Source organism: Miniopterus schreibersii (genome assembly GCF_964146895.1).
Source record: "Miniopterus schreibersii genome assembly, chromosome: 18".
Lineage (NCBI taxonomy): Eukaryota > Metazoa > Chordata > Mammalia > Chiroptera > Miniopteridae > Miniopterus > Miniopterus schreibersii.
Window position 1 is genome coordinate 862,516 of NC_138121.1, and position 18,126 is coordinate 880,641.

The following is an 18,126-nucleotide window of genomic DNA, read 5'->3' on the forward strand; positions in this document are numbered from 1 at the left end:
CGGAAGCCCTGCGCGCTGGCGGGTCTGGGGAAGGGCCCCGGGGCGGGAGCGTCCGGCTCGCGGCTTCGGGCGCGCGGTACCGTCTCGGGCGCCCGCCCCGCCCGCCCCGCTGGAAGGAGGCTCCGAGGACGCGCAGCGCCCCCGGCCCGCCGCGGCTGGTCCTCCCCGGCGGGAAAGCGCCCCGACGGCGCGGCGTCCCGGACCCCGGCGCAGCCGCTGCTCCCAGGCCGCCGGGCCCCTGCGCGCCCGCAGCGCCAGCCCAGGGGTCTGGGGGCGCAGCGCGCCGGGGCAGGTGGACAGCGGACGCCGGGAGCGCGCGTGGCCCGAAGGGGCTGCGGGCGGAGGGGCCGGGGCGGTCAGAGCTGAGGGGCGAAGGCGGGACCCCGCTGTGCTACGACTTCATATGCGCCCACTTAGGCCACGCTAAACTTATAAAAAGTATTTCTCAATGTTCAGTAATAAATTGAGCTTCGTTTGGTGCAATTTTCTTGCTTTTGTGAACTTTTTAAAACTTTCCGTTTAACACACACACAGTACAGTTGTACAAAAAGAGTTTTCTTTACATCTTTACTTTACAGGTTTTTTTCTATTCAAATTTTTCATGTTTATTTCTTAAACATTTACTTGTTAAAAGCTAAAGCGCCAACACATGGCCTAGGCCTTTCGCAGGGCCAGGGGCAGCAACACCCGTCTCCACCTCCGCACGGGGCCCAGGGCAGGGCCTCGGGCACCAACAGGCGCCGGCCGCCTCCCGCGGGGGCAGCGCCCCCCCCCCCCGCCCCCAGCACGGCCTGCAGGGCGCCTGGGGCTCCCCAGGAGGGTCCCTCTACAGAAGCTCATTGGGAACAGCGCCCCCTATGGAGCACGGCCTGCAGGGCGCCTGGGGCTCCCCAGGAGGGTCCCTCTACAGAAGCTCATTGGGAACAGCGCCCCCTATGGAGCACGGCCTGCAGGGCGCCTGGGGCTCCCCAGGAGGGTCCCTCTACAGAAGCTCATTGGGAACAGCGCCCCCTATGGAGCACGGCCTGCAGGGCGCCTGGGGCTCCCCAGGAGGGTCCCTCTACAGCAGCTCATCGGGAACAGCGCCCCCTATGGAGCATGGCCTGCAGGGCGCCTGGGGCTCCCCAGGAGGGTCCCTCTACAGAAGCTCATCGGGAACAGCGCCCCCTATGGAGCACGGCCTGCAGGGCGCCTGGGGCTCCCCGAGGAGGGTCTCTACAGAAGCCTGTCCCTGGCGGTCTGATCTCTCATCTCATCGTAGATTTGCTTGTAAGCAGACAGCGCACCATGAACATTCCTCTCTATTAATGCAAACCTTTCGGGGTCGGGGTCCAGGTTTTCAAACGTTGTAAGGGGCCCGCTGAGGTCTGCGGAAGCTGCTGCTAAACCCCTCACTGTGAGTTTTCTTGAGGGTCCTTCTGTTTCTTCTGCAGTTGTCTTTTCTCCCGCCTCCTCTTCAGCCGTTCGTGCCTGTTCGGTCCCAACCCCCAGCGTTAGTCAGTCCCCCGGGAACCCGGCCCAGGAGCTCCTCACCGCCGCCCTCCCCCCGCCCAGTCACAGTTGTTGACCATCTCAACCGCGGCCCTGCTGATTTTTGCAGTCCCCTCACCCTTGGCAAGTTCTCTGAAGTCCTGGACAAACCTCTTGAGTGTCTGCTTCCAGATGCCGCATACACTCCCTGGTGCCATCACCCCAAGCGCGAGCAAGGTTCTTGATGCAGCCACAGACGGAATCGTCCCAGAACTGAATCAGCGTCTTCTCAGCGTTTTCCTCAACTGCAGCAACAGCCTGGGCAAAAGCCCTCCTCAGTATTTGGCGTTAAAAGCTGCTATAACTCCTTGATCCACTGGTTGGATCAAAGAGGTGGTGTTCAGAGGTAGAAACACCACTTTGATGGGGTGAAGACCACCAATAAGAGGATGTCCAGGAGCATTACCAAATTGAGCAGAATCCTGAACGGTAAGCTGTTCTCCAGACAGTCCTTCATTTCACTGGTGGAGCAGTTCAGGAGGGCATCTTGGAAGAGGAGCTGGGTCTTCCCTAACTTCTTATTGCTGCTGTAGTACACTGGCAGCCTGTGCTTACTCATGTGCTTCAAGGCCCTGGGATTCCCACTCTGCCAGATCACAAAAGGTTTCAATTTGTGGCCTGCAACACTGCCCCCAAGCAAGACTGTTATCCTGTCCCTAAAAGCCTTGAAACCCGGTGTCAGTGTGGCCTCCTTATGGATGAAAGTCCTCTCAGGCAACCGTTTCCAGAATAGTGAAGTTTTATCCATATTGAGTATTTGCTCTGGCAAGTACTTTTCCTCCACGATCAGCTGATCTAGTTTCCAAAAATTCTTCAGCTGCCTTTGTTAGCACTTGCCGACTCATGACTCACTTTCACATTATGTAATGAATAGTGGTTCTTGAATCTTTTAAACCACCCAGAGCTTGCAGTAAATTCAACATTGTAGTCAGGTCCAGCCCTTGCTTTCAACATTGCAAACCAACCTTTTGCTTTGGCCGTGATCATCAAGGTGCTGAGAGGGCTACACTTCTGTGCCTGGTCTTCAATCCAGGTCACTAGGAGCTTCTCCATGTCGGATATGGGCCCTTCTCAGGTTTTTGTTAGTCTCGTTGCCTTCAATGAAGCAGATCCTTTGATAGCATCCATCACTTTGTTCCTATTCTTCAAGATGGTAGCTATGGTAGAGTGGGACATGTCCGACTGCCAGGCAGTCCCCATCACTGACTTCCCACCTTCATAGTCCTTAATCACTTTTAACTTCGTTTCCAGGTCGGTCGCTCAACGTGGCCTCTTACTGGGAACACCAGCAGTGGATTTGGTACACTTAGGGGCTATGATGAACACAACACAACACAAGATTAAATTAAGTGCAGAAGAAAAGACATACAGTGAGCATGAGGCTGCTCTGGCACAACACAGCGTACTGTCTTACAGCAAACATTGTTTACAAATAGAAAAAGTATACCCTAAGTGGACAATAAAAAGTATAGTAAATACGTAAACAGTATCATAGTTACTTAGTATCATTATCAAGTATCATGCACTATATGTAACTGTATGTGCTCTACTTTTATATGGCTGGCAGTGCAGTTCCTTTGTTAACATCAGTATCACCACAAACACATGAGTTTTGCATTGTGTTATAATGTCATTAGGCAATAGGGATTTTTTACCTCCTTTATAATCTTATGGGACCGCTGTTGTATATGGGGTCTATCATCGCTGACCGAAATGTCATTATACAGCACATGACTACAGGAAGTGCTCATTAAAAAGCAAAACACCAACAACTTAACTTAGCATTAGCAGTCTCACAGTGATTCAGCTGGAGACTGATCCAAAACATATCACCTAAAAATTGAGGCCCTCTCTCAGACACACATTCTATTTAAGAAAAAGTTCTTAGGGAAATCCAAACATAACAGTGCGGGGAGAGGAGGCAAGGAAACAAAAAGAAACCAAAGCCTCTGGCACTTATAACTACATCAAACATTAAACACAACCCGACTCCTAGTCTTAGTTAAAATATTGGAAGAATACCAGGGGCCTTTTGGATTTAAAGAACAGAACAAAACTAGGATGTAAGAACAAAGAAATCATTTTAATGGATTGCAGTGATAGGTAGACAGGCAGGAATCTTTAGGCTGCTGCCAAAGGATGGCTCAATTACAACTACTTCCAGTCCAGGAGTGATACCCCATATAGTTAACAGTGGGTCCAACCATTCAAAATGAATCCTGACTGAGAGAAAACATACATTCGGGCCATAAGTGAAGCTGAATATTGACCCTACTCTTGTCCCTGTGTCTCCCATCAGAACACAAAGAATGAAAAATCTGGTAGGTTTCACTGAAGCCATGTGGCTGGCAGTTCACCAGAACAGTACAGAATGAAGTGAAAGTGCCAACCAAGAGCCAGGAAAAGTGTGTGTGTTCAAGACAAAAACAGATTTCAACATATATATTGAAAAATATATGCACAAACATGCAGGTATATACACATGCAAAGATATATATTTCCAAATTTTGACTCTATGACAAGATCATTTTACACATAAGGTTCTGCAAATCACATATTTCATTTAACATATTGTGGACAGAAAACTCTCCACAGAAGCACACATAGAGCTAACCTCTTTCTACTGACTGGACAATACAGTATTGAATAATTACAACTTACTCTGCTTGGCAGGACACTGAAATCCTATTTAGCGTAATGAAAACAATGCTGCCATAAACGTTATTTACAGCTTCCTGTTTATTCCAATGGGATAAAACTCCTAGATCCAGAATTATGGTTTCAAGAGAAATACACATTTATAATGTTGACAGGTCATGTCCCATTGCTTTCCAAAAAGGTCTGAGGCAAACTTACACAGCTAATGATGAACAAGTGTCCGTTTTCCCACACTTTACCAGTACGGGATGTTATCCAAGTTTTAGGTTTTGATCCACCCGAGAGGCAAGACAATTCTTTTTAATTTGTAACTTTTTGGTTACTGAGGCTAAGAATAATTTTGTTGTTGTTGTTCACTTGAATTCCTCAACTATGATAGGCCTGTTGGTAAGCGGTCAATTTCCTCCCACTGCTTTGTATGTGCAATAGCACTTTGTTCCTAAATGACATAGCTTTTTTCATAGAAATTGTACACGTTTTCTGTCAATTGTCTTTTACGTCTTTTTGGTGCCTTTCACCACCTCAAATTTTAAATCTTTATATAGGTCAACTCACTATCTTCCTTATGTGTTCTAGGGCTCCATGTCCTACTTAGTAAGTCCAACTGTATTATATACGATTGTATCATATTTCTCTGTCAAAACGTCATTTCCCAAAATATAAAAAACAGTCTTTTTATATACACCAAAGTCTCAAATGCAAAGAAACTTATTTAAAAATATCTAGCTATGCTTGTCAAATTATCTTTCTTCCTGTGGTTTGAAAAAAACCTGTCAAAGTAAACATTCTACTGGGGCTCTGTTGTGAAAAACAATTTACAAATATTTTAATAGTATTGAGTATTTCATCTAGAAAAATATATTTGTTTGACATATTTCCTATTGTTCAGTATGGTTTCATAGTTTCCCTTCACCTCTATTTATAAATCACTTGACAGTTTTTCTTATTGATGTGATAGTTTTATTTTCCTTGAAGAAATAATTAGAACCTTTTGTATATTACTTCCCTGTGCTAGAGCAGGGGTGGGCAAACATTTTCTCTAAAAGGATAGTAAACATTTGCGATGCGTAGGCCATATTGTCTCTGTTGCAGGTACTCAACTCTGACCTTATAGAGTAAAAGCAGCCATAGGCAACATGCAAAAGACATAATAAAAAATTGAGTGTGGCTGCGAGCCAATAAAACTTTATTTACAGACATTAAAATTTCATATAATATTCATGTCATAAAATATTTTCTTCACTTGTTCAACCATTTAAACATTTTAAAAAAATTTAGGTCATGGGCCATACAAAAACAATCAGTGAGACTTTGGCCAGGAGTCAGTTTGCTGATCCCTACTCTTGATGACTGTACTTCAGATTAATAGTTCCTTGAATGCTTAATAGAATTCATCGGTGGGTCCAGGCGACTTTAAGTGGATCAAATCTTGCCAGACTTCCTAATAGCACTTGCGTTTTCCTGATTGTTCCAGGTAGGTGGCCTACTCAACCATATTCCCTATACTTTCTAAGACTGCTGTCAGATGCAAAGTTGAATTTTCTCACCAAGCGCACTTTACATTTATGCAGATAAGGTGGAAAACCACAACACTAACGCAAAAAAATGGAATCAAGTTTTAAACCGACATACGCAAAGCTTCATTCACTACCCTGAAACTCCTGTTCCTGATCAAAACTCGTTTCACCTGGTCTCGTTTTATGCATCATTTTTATTCATAGCTAACTATGGTAACACTTCAATGTCCCAAAATACTGTTTTTAAAGGAGCTAAAACTACTCAACACTTGTACAGACGAAGCACTGTTTTAAGAGCATCCTAGGCATTAACCAGTGTAAAGGACCTCAACGTAAGTCTTTCCACGGAAAGTGAATGAATTACAGTCGTACTTACACTAACCTGGCTGCCATGTCAAAAACAGACCTGTGCAGGACAAAAATGCAAGCTCAGGGAAGCCATTCTTTAAACTACTGGAGCAGTTTAGCTAAAATAATGATGGTGCAACTATGGCGATGGGAGAGAAGGTGGACTCCAGAGATATTTGGGGAACAGATCCATAGGACTTGATGAGGAAGGTAAAGAGGGGCGTGTTGATGGATCTCCAGTATGAATTCGCTGATGAGCAAAGTGTGCACTCTGCCTGAAGACTTTCCTGCTTTTCTTATAGTTATAGGACCTCTCTCCAGTATGGACTCTCTTGTGTTGATTAAGATGTCCAATTTGAATAAAGGTTTTCCTGCATTCCTTGCATTCATATGGTTTCTTTCCAGAATGAATTCTCTGATGTACACTAAGGGACTGACGATGGCTGAAGGCTTTGCCACATGCAGTACACTCGTAAGGTTTCTCTCCAGTGTGACTTCTGCGATGACAAATGAGGGATGACTTTGTCTTAAATGCCTTTCCACATTCAATGCATTCATAAGGCCTTTGGCCCGTGTGAAGCCTCTGATGTTGAGTACAGGATGAGTTATCACCAAAGGCCTTCCCACACTCCATACACTTATAGGGTTTCTCTCCAGTATGAACTCTCTGATGCTGAATGAGGTGTGTAGTCTGGCTGAAGGCTTTCCCACATTCTTTACACTCATATGGCTTCTCTCCCGTATGAGTTTTCTGATGCTGTGCAAGGTGAGCCTTCTGGGTAAAGGCTTTACTGCAAACCTTGCATTCATAGGGCTTCTCTCCAGTATGAATTCTCTGATGAGTGGCCAGCTGTGAACTGATGCTGAAGGATTTGCCACAATCCCCACATTCAAAGGGTTTCTCTCCAGTATGAATTCTCAAATGACTAGCAAGGTGTATATTTTGCCTAAAAGCTTTCCCACATTCTTTGCACTTAAAAGGTTTCTCTCCAGAATGCACTCTTTGATGTTGAGTAAGTGATGCATGATGGCTGAAGGCTTTTCTACAAACATCACATTCATACGGTTTCTCTCCAGTATGAATCCTTTGATGAACAGTAAGGGATGAGCCATACCTAAAGGATTTGTCACACACATCACATTTGTAGGGTTTCTCTCCAGTATGAATTCTCCTATGCTGATTAAGTCCTATGTGATCGCTGAAGGCTTTCCCACAGTTGACGCATTCAAAGGGTTTCTCTCCAGTATGATAGTATCTCCAGTGACGAATAAGGGATGTGTTCTGTATGAAGGCTTTTCCACATTCAATACATTCATAGGGCTTCTTGCCAGTGTGACATCTTTGATGTCTGGCAAAAGATGAGCCATCACTGAAGGCCTTTCCACACTCATTACATTTATAGGGTTTCTCTCCCGTATGAATTCTCTGATGAACGGTAAGAGATGAGCTCTGGGTAAAAGTTTTCTTACATTCATTACATTTGTAAAGTTTTTTTCCTGCATACACTATTGTATGTTTTATTATCACTGTATTTTTGGGGAAACTTTTCTTAACTGAATCGTGACTATGAACGCTCTCTTCTGAAACGTCCAAAGGGAACCATCTTCCAGATTTGTTATACGTACACTCTCTTTCTTTAGAGAGGGTTTTGTTATTAGTGATTGTCTCTTGCCTGAATTGTGTCTCCTGACCTACCAGCTTCCTTTCAAACATACCCTCAGAATCCCAATTTTCTCTGAAAGTGGAATACTCCAGATTACTGCTTAAAGTTCTGTCTGTTACCACTTCAGCAAATAAATCCTGCTTTGGAAATAATTCCTGGGTCTCATGTACAGATTGTTGGCCTGAAACATATCAAGAAAACAAATATTTCCTTTATCATGTACTAGAAAAAAAATACGCTAAAAGGAAAATTATAAATGGATTCACTACATGATGAATTAAACCACATAAACTGTACATTTCTAAAAGCTACTGCATTTAAACATGCAGCCTATGATTTTTGTAAAAGAGACCTCAGACTGAATTCATACAGGAACCTTAGGAGACTTGAGTAGAAAATAATCTGTATGTGGAATTGGTTACATATCAGAATAATGAGTTAAAAAAAATGTTCTGCAATCACACCAACTGAAAATACATGCTATGACATTCACTGACTTTAATTTCTCTCACTCTCTGTCCATCCTGCTTTGGGTGCCACAGCAGTCATCACATCCCAAAAGTTGTTCCAAGAAACATGCCAAAGCACAAAAAAAGAGACTGTACTCTACAATGTTCATTAGGGGTATCTGAAAGCCCAATTATTTCCCTATGAACAGAAAATGATGCTTCTGTAAACCATATTTTATTTGAGTAATTTCAGCAAAAGCTACATTGCTAATTGATAGCCAAAGCTCAGTAGTCCCATAGAATCATTTTTACATTTGTTTACCTGCTTGTTCCCATAAGCCTGACAAAATCTTCACTTCTTTCCTGGTGATTTATTAAGGATAGGGTTTTGCAACTTAATTTCTCATGTTGAAGAGGCTGTTTTTGTAGTAACGATGAGTCTTAATATTATAATTATGTTCAGATACACTACTGGAAAAGTATCCAACTTATCTCAGACTTTAAGCTTGAGGAGTGTATATGCCTGAAATCCTTTTGCTAAACCAGTTAGCATATACCAAAATTTTGCATATATAAAAAATATACATAGATGAAATTGGTATTGGGAGATGGTGTAGAGAGACAAATGTCTGGGAAAAAAAAAAAAGATGGTAAAAAAGGAAAAAGGAAAACTTCTTTTTAAAATGACAAATAAACACTGAAAGCTTCCCTTCTTAGATCAAACCAAGACAAGGATGCCTCTTTCACAAATTCTATTCAGCACTGGTCTGGAAGTGATAGCCGCACAATTAAAAATAGAAATAAAAGGCATCCAAGTTTGCAGATGACATCATCTCATATATGAAAAACCCTAAAGAATTCACAAAGTATCAGAGTTAATAAGTTAATTCATCAAAATTGCAGGACACAAAAGCAACACACAAAAATCACTGCATTTTTTTGGTATATCCTCAGAATGAACAATCTGAAAAGGAAGTGATGAAAACAACTTCATAAAAGATAGCATTAAAAGAAGAAATTAGTTAGGAATAAAGTTAACCAAGGAGGTGCAAGATTGACGCTGAAAACCACAAAACACTGCTGAATAAAGTTAAGGAGACCTAAATAAATGGAAAGACACCCTGTGTTCATGGACATGAGGATTTAACAATGTATTTACGGATAGGAAAAGAGCAAGAAAGAATTAAATAAGCAGCAGAAACAAGACCGAACATATCATTTGATACATCTATTAATAAAAAGAAAAACCATGAGTGAAAGAAGTCAACAAAGTAAATGAAGATACCACCCAATTTAAAACACTGTACAGCAAGAAACATCATGCAAACTCACAGCCCACACAAAACTCAGAAAAAATATATCATGTTCACAAAACAGGATTTATATTCATACTACATAAAGGCAAGGGACTGAGACCCAACGGAAACGTGGGTGATGAGTATAAAGACACCATTAACAGAATATGAACTCTAACTGCATACATTCTCAACATCACAAGTTTCTGGAAAATAAATATTAAATAAAACTCAATTTTCACCCAACAGCTTGCAAAAATTACAAAACAAAACAAAAAAATCCCCCAATCAACCAAATACTATTGGTGAAGATGTCTAGAAAGGGTTTCTCATATATTATTCACCAATGGCATGGAACTACATCCATGAAACTTTAAAATTATGTATATTTTGATCATGCAAAGAGGTCTGTACAAACTGGACCACTTTTATTGAAGATAAAAACTGGAAAAGACCTAAATATTCAAATGTCCTCAATAGTAAGTCAGTTAAATGAATTACGGTATATCTATATTTTGTAGTACTAGACAGCCATTAAAAAAATAAAGAACTATATGAATCAAGTTTCTAAGAACACAAACAGAAGGAGAAATCGTAAAAGTAGTAATAGAAGAGACTATATAAAATTTTTCAAAGTTTTTACATGTCACAATTTTAAAAGGTCTACTTAAAACAAAAATTCTTAACGCCACATGTGGAAAATAGTTTAAGACAATACATCAAAGAATTAGTATGTTTATATAAAAAAGTCACTGAGACTGTTAAAACATTTAAGACGTGAATAGAGAAATGGGTATAAATGAGAAACATTTTACAAAAGGATAAGGAGAATAACCAAATTCAGGGAAAGTAGTCAACCTCTTTCATAATAAATAAATAAATAAAAAAAAGTAGGCTGTAATCTCTCTCCAAATAATAGGCAAACATTTCCATGAAAATACCCAAGGCTCTGAGGACACAATTAGACCCATACTTCTAGTCACCGCAAGAGTTGCTGAAAGCAAAGCAAACTTCCAGAGCCTAGACGTTCAGATCCAGGGATACAGCATCCCCAAAATGCATAGCTCTCACTTACATAAAGATACGTACTGTATATGTTTTTCATACCAAGAGATGTGAAGTAACCTAACATAATTCCCACTATGTTAAAAATATGTGTTTATCATGACTTGAAAGGGGCCAGAGCTGCCTTGCTAACATGTTGTTTACAGAGTCATCCAAGCAGGTGATAGGATTACATTTCCTACAAACCGTTATCTGTGAAAGAAGTTTCTTTTCCTTCCCTTGTAATCCAACGAGGAAGAGACCCTCCACTGACACCTTCTTGCCACCGACTTCCGCCCACCCTGTCCAACTACAAGGACCGTAGGGGATCCTCTCCTTTGCCTCTGCAATGCCTTGCTGGCAATTCTGCAAATTCTACCTCATGCCAGTTACCCATAAATGTGTCTTATCCTCCCACTGACTAACATACGTGCAAATTCCCTCTCTCTCCAACCGCTGCCAATGCCAAACAGGGGCCCCTCAAATAGCCGTCGATTCAGGGTTCTCACAGGAACGGATGCAGGGAGCTGAAGGACACATAATGAAGTGAACGGGCCCCGACTGTGGAGCAGTAAGCCTTCGGAAGACAGCTCAAAAGCACATCGGGTCAGGAAAAGGTCACTTAAGGAATCAAATGGCTAATGCACGTCCGAGTGGCCAGAAATACGAGCAGCGCTACCTGGCATGAGTCACCGCCAAGAGGAGGAGGACAGACCTCAGACTTCTCTCAAGCACAAGAGGACTTGGTGAAACTTCCCCTGTATGTTAGCAAGAACTCGGCGTCTGGGAAAGCTACACCTAAGCTGTGATGGCATTTCCACGCCCGGCCTCCGGCGCTCACCTGAGAAGACGCCTCCTGCCGGCTGCCTCTTCACCAGCCAGGGCTCCTTCCCTTGGTCCAGCAGGGAAAGCAAATCTGACCTGGAAACACAGCGTCCTGTGTATGGGGAAAAACAGGGGTCCGTCACGCTTGTGGCCTTCCTGAGAAACAGTTCCTTGGTTTCGAGAGAAAAGTATTATTACAAGACGAAGCAGAAAGAAAAGCGAGGAGTGCCTGACAGACGGCAGAGAGAGCGCAGTGAAGATGCCCACATTCACCTCTACGGGCGGCAGGCCCTTACCTTAGGAACCAAGAGCAGACACTCAGCCCAACAGGCGGAAGACCCGCCATCACACACACTTCGAATCCGAGGAAAGACAAATTCAGACCTGGGAGAGAGACGGCCTCACCTGCTGCCTCCAGGTCATGCTTCTCCCACGTCACAGTCTTACAGGAACTCTTCTGAGCTGGGTCTAGCTGCTGGGAGAAGTCAATGGCCATGCTCGCGACGGTCACCAAGCCCTGAAATGGCACAAACACATTTTCTGACCCAACCACACTCGTGAACCTGCAATGGCTCTGGCGGGGGGTGGGGCTGGGGCCGTGCCCATACACTATTAAGAGTTCTGTCCCAAGAATTCTCTCTTCAGTTCCGAGTGATCCAGGTCATATGACTACTGGGCCTAGTTGGAGTGCATGTGTTTTGGGGAAAGAGAAAAGCAGGAGAACCTGGCTCAGTCATGGAGAATTTGTAATTTTGAAGAGGAGAGTGAACTTACGCACAGTATGAATTTTCTAATGCTGACTGAAGGCTTCCCCACATTCAATACACATTATTTGATAAGTCTGCAGGGTTTTCCTGTGAAATCTTTGATGAAAAGTAAGGGTTGAGGAACCTGCGCGAGGTTTCCTCATATCCCTTCCATGTCGAATGTTTCTGCCTTAAGACTTGTCTGTGACTTGTTACAACTGAATTTACCCTGCTTTTCTGTGCATCACGCCTGCACGCTCCTTCTGGGCTAGCCTGCCTGCAGGAGGCACTACATTCCAAGGGGAGCTTCTCCCACACTCATGGTAGACACGATCTCTTTCCCCAAGAACGAGTTTCTTACCATAGAATGCTGTCTTCTTGCAGTTGGACTCCTGCCCACCACCCTGTGCTACTGAAACAAGGAAGCTATGCCTGGGAAGTTTACTCCCTCCTCTGCCTCTGTAAACTCCACCTCGTGCCTGTTACCCACAGACATGTCCTCTGCCCTCCATGCGTGGCCTGACTTACCGGCTGCCTCTCAAGCAGAGCCTCATAATCCCAGTTCTCCCCCAACATGGAACAATGAAGACGGTAGCCGGCCAGTCGGCCCAGCAGCGCTGCCTCGGACAACTGCTCCTCAAACACATCGTCCTCTGCAGGGGCCTCCTGGGTCTCTGGCACAGCCTCCGGGTCTGAAGGGCATCAAGACAGGAAGTGTCACTTCATTGTGGATCAGTATGAAGAAAACAACGTAACCACGTGAATTAAAGTCTTCAGGAAAGCACCGTTTTGGAAGATTTTTCCTGACTAACCAACCTCACATTGCTCAACGTGTGTAGCTTTAACCCCACACGTCATATGAGCTTTCTCACCTAAATGCTGACCAAGCAGCGCACACTATGCTGTCAGCAGGAGACTGCAGACAGACACGGAGCTCAGATGCGCGAGCTCAAGAACTCAGGCATCTCAGACACAGTGGGAATACAGACCAAGAGGGAGGGAGGCCACAGAAGAAAATGCCCTATAATCCTCATTTGAGCTTATCCAGTAAACCTCTGACTCTTTCTCCATTTTATCCAGCAAAAATGTCTTCTCTAGCTCAGTAGGCCTCCTTTTCTATTACTAATAAAATGGGATTAAACATGAATGTTAAATGGAAAACTTTCAGGAAAACACCATTCTAGCTCTCCTATGCCACATGACGACCCACATGAGCCACTGTCATTTGTAACTGTGCACCCTGTCCTGTCAGCACCACCTGTTCTTCTGAAGTATGACCTCACAAAGAGGTCTTACAAAATCCTCAAGTCCTTGGGAATTCTCGCCATTTCCTATTACAGTAACCTCCAACAGTGATCTGTAATTCTGATTCCTTGTCTCACTTGATTAATTTATTGTACCAGAGATGCTGTGGTTGAAACTTGTGTTCCCTAGCGGCATAAAGAGCACTGCGGGATCTGTGAGAGTGTCCCATCAAATCAGCCAGTGCTCTCTTGTTCTGGGAGTAACCATCCAACTGCCTGCCGCCTATCCGCACAGGGCAACCCATGTGAACCCCAAATTAATTCCTGCTGAATCCAAACTCACCTCCTAACCTAATTCTAATGTTTCTGCTACAGGCTCTAATCTCATTTCCCTGGCCTGAAACTGGGAGTGAATTTCTTCTTCCTCTTAAGTCCCTATTTGCACTTATCAGATCAGACATAGGATGGCAGTTTCTACTTCATTTAACTTGCATACAGGTATGTGTTGTCACCCCTAGGAGATGGTTAACGCTTTAATGGCAGACCCCTATCTTACCAACCAGCACCCAGTGGCCATACTCAAAGCTGACACTCAGTAAAAATTGGTTTTAAAAAGTCCCTAAATCAATCATTTAATCAAGCAGAAATAAGATAGTAAAAATGACACCAGAATCAGGCAAAGATGTTTTAAAGATCGGAAATGACCACGTGAGTCTGAATGTCAAAGGGTCTGAGGGGGAGCTGGGAATAAATGGACCCAGAGCAGAGGAATGAAGTTATGTTTAGACGAAGCAGGGCAAAGCTGGAGAGGAGAGACAGGGAGATGAACACTTGGGGAGCCCATTATCAGGAGGACTTAATCTGCTCCCCAAGCCCAGACTCAGGAAGAGCCTGCTGATGATCCTGCATGTCTGAGGTTGCTGAGATGTGACCTGCAGTGGCTCCCCCTATCTGGGTCTCCCACGCTCACCTGGGCACCGGCCTTCTGTCAGCTTTCTCTTGGCCATCCAGGGCTCTTTCCTTTGTTCCAATGAGGAGATCACATAGGGCTTAGAGGAGCAGAGTCCTACATACATAAAAAGAAATGGGAGGTGGGCATGCTGTGGGCCCGAGAGGGGAGAGGACTGGTGGAGAAACGGTGCCAAAGGGGGACAATTCTGAGCCACGGCAGCGGATGAGGGGGGAAAGTGCAAGAGACAGCGGGGACACCCTTACCCAGCACTGCCAGGTTCCTGTAGTTCTCCAACATCACATCTCTGTACAGGTCTCTCTGAGCACAGGTGAGCCGTCCCCACTCCTCCTGGGAGAAATCGACGGCGACGTCCCCAAACGTCACCAAGCTCTGCAAAGACAAAACCACGTTCTTGCTCAGCCAGTGCTCATGCCCCTCATGACTGGGGGCTGCTATGTCCCCAAAATTCATATGTTGAACTGCTAACCCCCAGTAACACCAGGAATAAGGGGGCAGAGGGACGACCATGTAAAGAAGCGGCAAGAGGGGGGCAATCTGCATGCCAAGCAAGGTGGCCTCAGGAGAAAGCAACCCTGTTGACACCTTAATCTTGAACTTCTAGCCACCGGAACTGTGAGAAAAGAAACCTGTTGTTTGGGTCCCCCTATCTTTGGTATTTTGTCATGAAAGCCCTCACAAAGTGACATAGGGATCTAAGGATTACCTTCTCTTCACTTGGGGTAAGAGAATATACCTGTAAGGAATACTACCTGGTGATGTGGAAATCTAGTTTAATGTCATAAACTCCAAAGAAAAAGAGATGAAGACAGCCCTGGCCCTCGGGGAACTAGACAATCTATGTGGGTAAAAGGAGGGACACGAAAGAAAAAAAATTCTGACGTCAATTCAAAACAATGAACAACCAAGGTAAACTATTCTGTGCACAATAGGTTTCAGAGCATCTTTCAGCATGAGGACACTCGAGGGGCCTAGGTCAATCAGCACAAGCACGGGGAAATTAACCTTGCACGAACCTTAAACACAAGCACGACTAACCCCCCACTGGAGGCCCAGGGATGACCCAGCCAGGACTGACAGCCACCAGTTTTTATAGTTTTATTGGAATACAACCCCACCATCCATTTACCTGCCGTCTGTGGCTGCTGTAGTTCCAGGAGGCAGAGAGGAGTGGCCTGCAAAGCCTAAAATATTTACTACCTAGCCTTAAACCATGAAAGCTTGCCAACCCCTTAGCTATTTTAAGAACCAAGGAGAGTACAAAAAGACTAAAAACTGAGAACTGCATTTGGTAACGTGGAGATCACAGGTAACCTCCTTAAAAGCAGCTTGGGTGGGACAACTGGAACCTGGTTCATATATATTTATGAGACACAGCTGACAAAAAACAAACGAAACTATTAACATTTTAAGAAGCCACATAATCAAGCGGGAAAAGCATACCCTCTCAAACTGTGCCGGAAATGCTGTCCTTCCCGCTTTGTCCGCCAAGCATCACCTCTCCCTTCAAAACATGGCTCAAAATATCCCACAGTAAACACTCCCTAACCTACCCCCACGGCACACAGAAGCCAAGAGCTCCTTCTAGCCCACCTCACAGGACTGGCCCAAGCACCTGCAGTCTGCAACCTTTCTGCTTCCACATTTCCCACCACCAGGCTGTGCTGAGGCTCAAGCCTCTGTTTGTCTTGGGACTGGCAGGAAGTGGACACCAAAGAAACCAAGAGCACCATAAAGAGTGGTCCTGTTTCCCTCCTCAAGGCTTCCTCAGAGTCCCTCTAAGCCAAGTGGCACAGGGAAGAACTGAGTCACCAAGGTGGAGGAACACTGCATGGGACCAACCGGCAGCCGGGAGGGAGGCCCCAGGCTATCCCCACAGCCCACCACTCACCAGGACATGGGGGAAAGGGAAGCAGCTCCCACAACAGGTCTCTTAAATCGAAAACATTGAGCACCCCTGTGTTCACTGCAGCGTTATTTACAATAACCCAAATAGAGAAGCAACCCAGGTGCCCCTCAATGGACAAGTGGATAAACAAGCTGTGGTGTATTTACACAATGGAATATTACCGAGCCATGAAAAAGAACGAAATCCTGCCACTTGCCGCAGCACAGGTGGACCTAAAAAGGGTTTATGCTAAGTGAAGTGAGTCAGACGGGGGAAGACAAACACCGTACTGTTTCACTTATATGTGAGTTCTAACGAACAAAATACACAAACAGAAACAGACTCACAGATACAGAGAACAGACGGATGGCTGCGGGATGGGAGGGTGGGAGGCTGGGTGAAAAGGGGACAGGGGTGGAGGGCGTAGAGATTGGCAGTTACGGCAAAGGCACGCGGATGTCAAGTACAGCACAGGGCATACAGTCAATAATACGAAACAACTACGGATGGTGCCAGGTGGGCCCTGGAAATATCAGGGGGATCGCTTCGCAAATCACGTAAATGTCTGATCGCTGTGGTGTACGCCTGAAAATAACATACTATGCCGTGCCAGCTGTAAGTGAAAAATGAAATGAATAAATAACCTGGGCAACTGCAAAGGAAAAGCAGCATCGCGCAGGCCTGGAAAGCAAGGCTGCCTCGCCCAGAGGAGCCGGGGACTCACCTGGGACGCGGCGGGGCGCTCGCGGCCGGCCCCGCGCGCCTGCAGCCGGCGCCTCCGCAGCTGGAGCCGGGCCGCGTCCCCGGAAGGCGGGGCTGGGGGCGGGAGAGAGGCGGTCAGGTGGGCGCCGCCTCCGGAAGGCCCGCCCCGCGACGCCGCCACCGCGGACCCTCCTCCAGCGGCGACGAGAACGGGCTTCGGCGCCCGCGGGACGAGGCCGGCCGTGCGGGGCGGCCGCGGCAGGGCGGGGTCTCCTCCCCGGCGGGCACCGGGACGCTCCGGCTCGGGCGCCGCGCCCAGGCCTGGGGCCCTCAGCCGAGGGGTGAAGCCGCCCCCGCCGCCCCGCGAGGCCGCCCGCCTCCCTCACCTCTGTCCTCAGGCGCCGCGCTCGCCGCTCGTCGCTGGCCCCGGGAGCGCGGCCGCCCCGGGCGCCGGCGGACAGCGGGGGCCGCGCTCGCCGCTGTGGGGCTTCGGCCCGGCCGGCGCGCGGTGCGGGGGGCGCCTCGCCGCGCCGGGGCCCCCGCGCTCCTGGCCGCCCTCGCTGCCCCCCGCATGTCCCCGCGGGCACCCCCGCCCACCCCCGACTCCGACCCCCAGGAGCCCCGTTCGTGACCCGCGCGGACCCCCGACGCCGAGCCCCCCGCCGCGCAGGAAGTGCCGTCGCCGGAAGTGGGCGTGTCCGCGCCGCTGCGCCCTCTGGGAAATGTAGTTCCGCCGCGGTGGCGAAGGCCAAGGGCGGGGGCCCACCCCGGGTTCACGCTGCGTCCGTCCGAGACGCCCGGGGCTGGCCGGTCCGCCGGGCCTGACCGGAAGTACAGGCCACCTGGAGCTGCGGAGCCGCGCCCTTGGGATCTGCAGCCGGCGCCGGGCTTGGAGCGAGCGGGCGGGGTTGCTGGGCGGACGGCGGGGACGCGGGACCGGGCGCGGGGCGCGGGGCGCGGGCGGGGGACCGGGCGCCGCAGGCCTCCGCGCTCACCTCCCGCGGGGCGTCACGGTCAACAGAGTGGGGACAGCAGCTCTGGGCCACGCCAGGGACCAGGCTGCGACTCCAGTGGGGTGTGAGTGTGACTTCGGGTGCCCGGAGCGCACCCCTGCCCCCAGGGGGCCCCTCCTCCCGCCCGCCGCACCCTGCGAAGGCGGCCGCCGCGTACTCGCAGGTCCCGGGTCTGAGCAATCTTTTTTCTTCTTCTTCTAATAATTACGTGGAACTATTGACATCTAAAGTAA

General features: G+C 47.1%; 1 protein-coding gene across 1 annotated transcript; it reads right to left on the minus strand.

Moving 5' to 3' along the window:
* Nucleotides 1-5,346: 5,346 nt before the first annotated feature.
* ZFP28 (ZFP28 zinc finger protein) lies at nucleotides 5,347-17,453 on the minus strand (the record flags this gene model as incomplete). The annotated part of the gene is made up of 8 exons (XM_081118995.1): nucleotides 5,347-7,898; nucleotides 11,347-11,442; nucleotides 11,736-11,847; nucleotides 12,605-12,768; nucleotides 14,291-14,386; nucleotides 14,536-14,662; nucleotides 16,903-16,994; nucleotides 17,267-17,453. 8 exons carry the CDS (start codon nucleotides 17,451-17,453, stop codon nucleotides 6,193-6,195), a joined length of 2,580 nt encoding a protein of 859 aa, XP_080975121.1. The 3' UTR covers nucleotides 5,347-6,192.
* Between the last annotated feature and the right edge of the window lie 673 nt (nucleotides 17,454-18,126).